This window comes from Pteropus vampyrus, unplaced genomic scaffold (assembly GCF_000151845.1).
Source record: "Pteropus vampyrus isolate Shadow unplaced genomic scaffold, Pvam_2.0 Scaffold167, whole genome shotgun sequence".
NCBI lineage: Eukaryota > Metazoa > Chordata > Mammalia > Chiroptera > Pteropodidae > Pteropus > Pteropus vampyrus.
The window spans coordinates 3,186,965-3,193,799 of NW_011888948.1; the positions used below are offsets into that span (position 1 = coordinate 3,186,965).

At 39.5% G+C, this 6,835-nt stretch overlaps 1 protein-coding gene across 4 annotated transcripts in view; it reads right to left on the reverse strand.

Moving 5' to 3' along the window:
• CKAP2 (cytoskeleton associated protein 2) overlaps positions 1–5,865 on the reverse strand; it is an 18,823-nt gene extending 12,958 nt beyond the window's left edge. For 2 of the 4 annotated variants that reach the window (XM_011370349.2, XM_011370348.2), the window contains exons 1-2: positions 5,686–5,865; positions 4,671–4,752 (exon numbers count right to left, since the gene is read on the reverse strand). In XM_011370349.2, the coding sequence (XP_011368651.1) occupies positions 4,671–4,752; positions 5,686–5,755 (152 nt within the window). In that variant the 5' untranslated portion in view covers positions 5,756–5,865. Of the gene's footprint in view, positions 1–4,670; positions 4,769–5,685 lie in introns of all 4 variants that reach the window. The other 2 variants (XM_011370350.2, XM_011370351.2) reach the window with 2 other exon arrangements.
• Between the last annotated feature and the right edge of the window lie 970 nt (positions 5,866–6,835).

The following is a 6,835-nucleotide window of genomic DNA, read 5'->3' on the forward strand; positions in this document are numbered from 1 at the left end:
ACAATGGAATATTACTCAGCTATAAGAAGAGATGAAATACTGCCATTTGTGACAACATGGATGGACTGCGAGATCATCATGCTAAGCGAAATAAGCCAGACAGAAAAAGGTGAAAATCACATGATATCACTTATATGTGGGACATAAACCTAAAAGCAACAAATGAACAGGACAAACTCAGGGACATGGACAATGGACTAGTGGCTACCAGAGGGTAGGGGGTGTGGGAGGAGGGGAGAGGTAGACAGGGTAAAGGGGGTCAAATATAGGGTGATAGGGGGAGGGTGAAGTGGGTAAAAGAGATCAAATATATGGTAGCTGAAGGAAACTAGACTTTGGGTGGTAAACACACAATAGAATATACAGATGTCAAATTATAATGTATACCTGAAAATTATATAATTGTATTAATCAGTGTTACCCCAATAAATTTAATTTAAAAAAAAAAGAAAAAGAATATGGACTTACAGACCCAAAGAAAATCCCTCCTCAAGAGTTTGACTCAAACTAAACCCTTTTTTGAAGACAGACTGCTTAGTACAGGCTATGAGAATCTCTTGGCAAGTAAAGAGAAAAACAGGGTCATTCCATGAAGAAAAAAACAGGGTCAATTAGATGCCATTGAATCTAAGATAAATCCTAAGTTCAGAGATGTTTAAATGTGAAAAAAACATACATTTTGGAGTCAACAAAATTTGCTGACTCTACAGTTGATAATTTTGGTTCTAACACCTTTTACATCTATTTGCTCAGTCTGCTTGGAGATGTAGCTTGTGTTACACATTTTGAATGACGGCAGAGAATCGTCAAAATGTGCCACTGCACAGGGTATCTTGGTAGCCATCTTTTGAATATGGGTGCCTCCTGTCCCTTCCAGGCATTGCCAGAGGTGCAGAGCATAGACATGTCTCCCCAGTTTCAGCTCCTGCTGTCACTACCTGAGAGCAAACAAATACTCCTCTTGTCTGCTGTCTAGTGTGAAGTGGGAGATGATGCTCAGGGTCAACCTACCAGGTTGCTCCCAATGTGGTACCTTCACTAATTAGGCCCCTTATTGATTTCAGCCTCTATTACTTCTGGGCTTAAAATGTTCTGTGATGTTATCTCACTGAGAAAATTAGAAGCACTCTTAACAAGAATTAGTCTTTCCTCCACCAAAGACTACCAGCCTATCTGCCTCTGTACCCATATACTCTGCCTTCCCTCCTAATGTATGAACTGACACCATGCTGATCTAGAGTCAAACTCTCCATCTGTGTTCTCCCTCTTGCCTACTCAGGGACTTTGTTCCTCTGATTATTTGCTCATTCTTCAGCATCATTAATTTGTTCCTCTACTAGGTCATTCCCATCGGCCTATAAACTTTATGTATTATACCTCATTTTAAGGCCTTAAACCTCACATTCCGTTTCAGCTACTGCTTCATTGCTCTTTTCTTTGTAGCAAAACTCAAAAGGAGAGCTATAGGTACTGTCTCCTCGTGATCATATTCTATTCTCTCCTCAACTGTGCCTATCAGGAATTTGTCCCCACCATGCTACTGAAACTCTTGTCATCCACTTCCATGTTTTACATACAACTCATGGTCAATTCTGTCTTCACCTTTCAACAGCACTTGGTAACAGATAGCTATTTATTCTTTAAAACACTTTCTTGGCTTTGCTACTGAATCACTAATTCTTCTATTTTCCCTCTTACCTCAGCAGTCCACTTCTTTTAAGTCTCTCTTTCCCCTAACCTTGCCGGGGCTCAAGGCCACATTAAAATTTAAACTTTTCTTCTGCCTTTTTATTTTAGTTTTATACTTCTCAGGGAATGCTCATTTTTGGTTAGTGCTAACAGAATTCTAGTGTTTAGTCTTGAAATTGCTGGCCTTTCTAACTGCTAGCGAAAAATTCTCAAGATGATCAGAAAGACTCTAAAATACAGAGAATGAATTGGTGGTTGCCAGAGAGGAAGAGGGTAGGGAGACAGTAGAAATTTGTGAAGGGGATTAAGAGGTACAAATTTCCAGTCTTAAAAGAAGTCGCAGGGATATAATGCACAGAACGGGGAATATAATCAATAATATTGTAATAACTTTGTGTGGTGATAGGTGGCAACTAGACTTAGCATGGTGATCATTTCATAATGTATAAAAATATCAAATTATTATGTTGTATACCTGAAACTAATATAATATTGTATGTTAACCATAACTCAATTGTTTTTAAAAGATAAAAATAAGATGATTAAACCTTTAAAAAAAAAATCTCAGGATAATAAGAAGTATCCCCACCTTACTCACGTGTCCAGTGTGGAGACTTTAATGAGAATGTATAACTCTATTCTATCTTGTTGATAAAATTGCCCTCAGAAGGGTGAACTGAATAAAGGAGTCTTAAAATATCCACACTAAAGACTGTAAAATAGAATTGTTTAATTGTGAAAAGTTGCTACTCTGATTGGTTGTCTACTTAATTTGTTGCTCAAGTAATAGTATTTAAATTGACATCTGTTTTCTGAAAAGAGTAAATATAGTACTTATGGGGTTTCTTGGTAAAACTAGAGTTTTAGAATTTTTTCTTTCTATTGTGTGTAAGAGTATTATATACCCCATGACCCTGTTGATTTCTTTATTTAAGTAATTGAGAATCATTGTCTTATTTGAATTAATATTCTTTGCTAATTCTCTAGTAATCTCATTCCACCCCAGATTTTAAATATCTACACGTTGATAATTTCCAAGTTTATATCTCCAGTGTCAATCTCACCCCTGAACTTCAGACACATAACTATTTGACATTTCACTTGGATGCCTTATTGGTGCCTCAAACTTAACCTGGTCAAAAAAGAACTCCTAATTCCTCCACTCCTCCCTCAGTCTTCCCGTCTCAATATGTTGTATCACTATGCACTCAATTATTCAAATCAAGTCTCAGATCATTTTTTTGTTTGTTTTAAACAAAGAATGTGGGATTTGTGAAAATGTTTATTCCAAAGTAAAGCAGCTTATTAAAGTTAAAATTTAAAAAAATTTGCGAATGCCAAACTTGTAAGTTGCAGAATTATAAATAGTTCAAAGAATGTCCATATAGTCTTTACCCAGAATTGCCTATTGTTAACATTTTATTCTACTTGTATTATCATTTGCACTTTCTGAACATGTGTATGTGTGGAGTATATACAATTTTTCACCTGAACCTTTTAAGTTATATACAATGGCCTTTTATTCCTAAATACTTCAGTGTTTATTTCCTAAAAATAGGGATTTTCTCTTACATAACCACAGTATCAAATTCACAAGTTTACATTGACATACCACTTTAATCTACTATTCATATTCTAGTAGAAAACTGACTCAATAGTGTCTTTTAGTGCATTTCCCTTTCCACTACAGGGTCAGGTATTGAATTTAGTTGTCACATCTCTTTAGTCTCCTTTAATTTGGAACATTCAGGATCATCTTTAACTCCATTCTTTCTTTTATATCCCATACTAAATTGATTACCAAGTCCTATCAGCTCTATCTCCTAAATATAAGCACTTTCTACCATAAGAAAGGGTGTGAAGCATTCATAATGACAAAATATATCAATAAGTACCTAACACAAAGAAAATGCAAATTAAAACAAGACTTAAAAAAAAAAAAAAAAACCATGAGAATGACAATGATGTTGGGAGAAAATTAGGAACACCAGCAGAATAAAGTATTTTAAGAACCACTGTTGTAAAACCACCAAGGGATCAGGAAATGATAGCTACACTTATTAGGCTCTCATATTCCAGACACAGCATAATGCACTCCCTATCTCATTTAATACCCAAGAAAAACATCTATTATTATCCCATTTTAATATAAGTAAATAGACTCAAAGAAGCTATGTAACTCCTCTGAGGTTACACAGTTGTAGTGGCAGACTTAATATTCTAGCCCAGCTCCTTATCACTCGTAGATTGCACAGAAAGAGCCTGGAAGGATGTTACTAGCAGTTATCTCAAGAGAGTGAGGGGACTTTTTGATTTTCTGCTTTATAGTTGTTTTATTGTACTATTTTTAAAATTTTAACAAAACAATACAACTATATTCCTATGGAAGACTGAGCTAAAACAAATGATTTCCAAACATTTAAAAGGAGGGCCACCTCCTAAAGAACAATACTCTAGCCTCACCTCCCCCCGCCACGAACAGACACACACACGTTCACTAAAACCTTGCTAAATTATAGAAAGACTGGCTTTTGTAGCACTATATAAACTATAAGTCAGTATTTTGGTAAATATACAACTTTGCTTTAAAATTAATTGTTTCCTCTTAAAGCGTGAATTAATTTACACAGGAAATGATCTAATACTGTATCATCTGAGAAAGGAGCCACTAAGCCACATGGGGCTATTGAGGACTTAAAATATGGCTAGTCCAAACTGAGATATGCTGAAAGTATAAAATACACAGATTTTGAAAACTTAGTACCAAAAAAGAATGTAAATAATTTTTTAAGTATTACATGTTGAAATGGTAACACAAGATGCTGGATTAAATAAAATATTATTAAAATTCATTCCATTAAAAAACCTTTTTAAATATGGCTACTATAAAATTTTAAATTACACATGTGATTCATATTACATTTTTATTGGGCAGCTCTGATATAATTTTATGGATCTGAAATAAAAAAATCTGACCTCACCTGGATATTTGATTTTCTTGTTTGTATGCAGAAAAAGTTTTTCTTTTGAGCAGATGTTCCTTGAGTTTTTGTTTTCTTTGTTCTAAGTAACAAAAGAGCTACAAGTCAACATTAGTTACAATAACTTCAAATAAATATTGACTAAATGAAGATCTTGCTTCGAAAAATATTCTACTTATGATCACATCTTGTATATAACAGAAAATTTCCCAATTCAGTATTGCCTTTGAGAGTTAATCCCATTTATAAGAGACTGTTACCATAAAAGGTCCCACAACCGCTTTGCACAAGAATCACATTATCTACTGTCTTAAAGTGTAACACCTGAAGATCATTTTCAACATACGGTTACTAAAAGCCAAGCTTTAGGAAACCAAATAGTAGAGATGAAATACTAACTAGACTCGAAATTCGAATTCACTAGAACTGGGTTGAGGGAGAATTTCTTTTTTCTGTTTTCCCACGTGTAAGCCAAAGAAATAACAATATTACTTCCGAAAACCTAGCCAACCCTAGATTTATACAATGTCGAGGGCGTTAAACAGGGAGTACCAGCTGAGACAACCCCAACCCTCCAGAAAGTCGCTCCCAACTCAGACCCGCGGACTGCCCCGCGCAGGCGCAATCGCTTCTGCGGGAGGACGCGGGCGGACACATGCCCAGGCCCCAACCTGAGCCTGACAGGCGCCCCCGGCCTAAACAGAGTCTCTGACCGTCGGCCAGTCTCCGCCGCCAGGAGGCAAGTCCTGCCGGTAACGACCGTACGCTAGGCCTCAAGCCGCACAATACCACCACGGAGCCGGCACCATTGTCAAGAATACAGCTACCAGAAGCCAAGTGACCGTTAAGGGTCTCATACGACTGGTCGGGGTCGATGCGGGTCTGCAGACCCAAGGCCCTGGCGGCTGATCCCGAGTTGCCCTCCTTCCGCCCGCCCCGACGCCCGCCACCCCCGGCTCCCCAAGGAAACCACCCGCCCGCCGGCTCGCGCCAATCCCGCTACCGCGGCCCTCACCTCTGAACCCGGGATGGGTCCTCTGACTCAGGTGAAGCTGCAAATCCGAGGGCACGACAGGGGTGCTCATCGCAGTGCGGGATAGGACGATTCGTCTCGGATTTAACTGCCTCGCGCTCCCTCTAGTTGAAGCCTCTGCTCGCTGCGTACGCCGCCGGGGTCTTGGTTTTCAGGAGGCGCGGCGGCCGCCGCCGCCCATTGGCCCCGGCGTGAATTGAATGGGCCAATGAGCGCAGGGGGCGGAGCCTGGGCTACGGTTGCGGGGCGGGTCCTGCGTCTTCGGGTTTCGGTTGAGGCTGCTCCGGGCTGTCGGGTTTTCAAATCAAAAAACGCTCTTTGTCCTGGACCTGTAACGTGGTAGGAGTCGCCTTGCAAAATTCCTGCTGTATAACAGATAGGACGTGTCTTTAGATGCTCACAGTCCATTGAGGAAGGCAGATGGGAAAAGTGTTGTTTAGGGTGTCATTTCGTTTGTACTACGCAATAACCAGATACAAAAAAAGAGGAAGAGAAAGGGATAAAATGAAGACAGACCCTTATGTTATAATGCTCCTGTGAAGATTAAAATAGCATCTGTTGTAGACATTTTGTGTATTTGTGCGTTTAAATGTGCTGCCATAATCTTTCAATTCTCATCTAAAAATATCGAACACCCAGTCCACAAGACAAAACAAAATAATTCAGAGCTAGGAAGATTTTGGGGGTGGGAGTCGGGGAGAGCTAGGGAGTTCCGGGCTGTGCCCTTCTGATTTTAAGCACTGGGTTCATAGCGTTTCTCCACCGTGCCCGATAGGTGCATTATGCCTGGGCAGGACTGGTTCAGTCAGGATTTAAGCGTGGAGACAGCATGCAATTTCTACCTCCACTGCGCGGGTGTGAGGGCTTCCACAGCTGGCTCTCAAACGGTAGTCGATTTTTCCTGTCTTTCTCTGTGTTTTGTTTTTTTTTTTTCTTTAGGAATTTAGTTTGGAATATTCTATAGTTTTTTTCTTCTCCTCCTCCTTCTCCTTCTCCCTTCTCCCTTCTCCCTTCTCCCTCCTCCCTCCTCCCTTCTCCCTCCTCCTCCTTCATGAAATATCCCATTTTTAGTGTAACTTTGCCCTCACTTGAGGCCAACTCTCGGAGAACCAAGAGCCAAACAGCACTCATC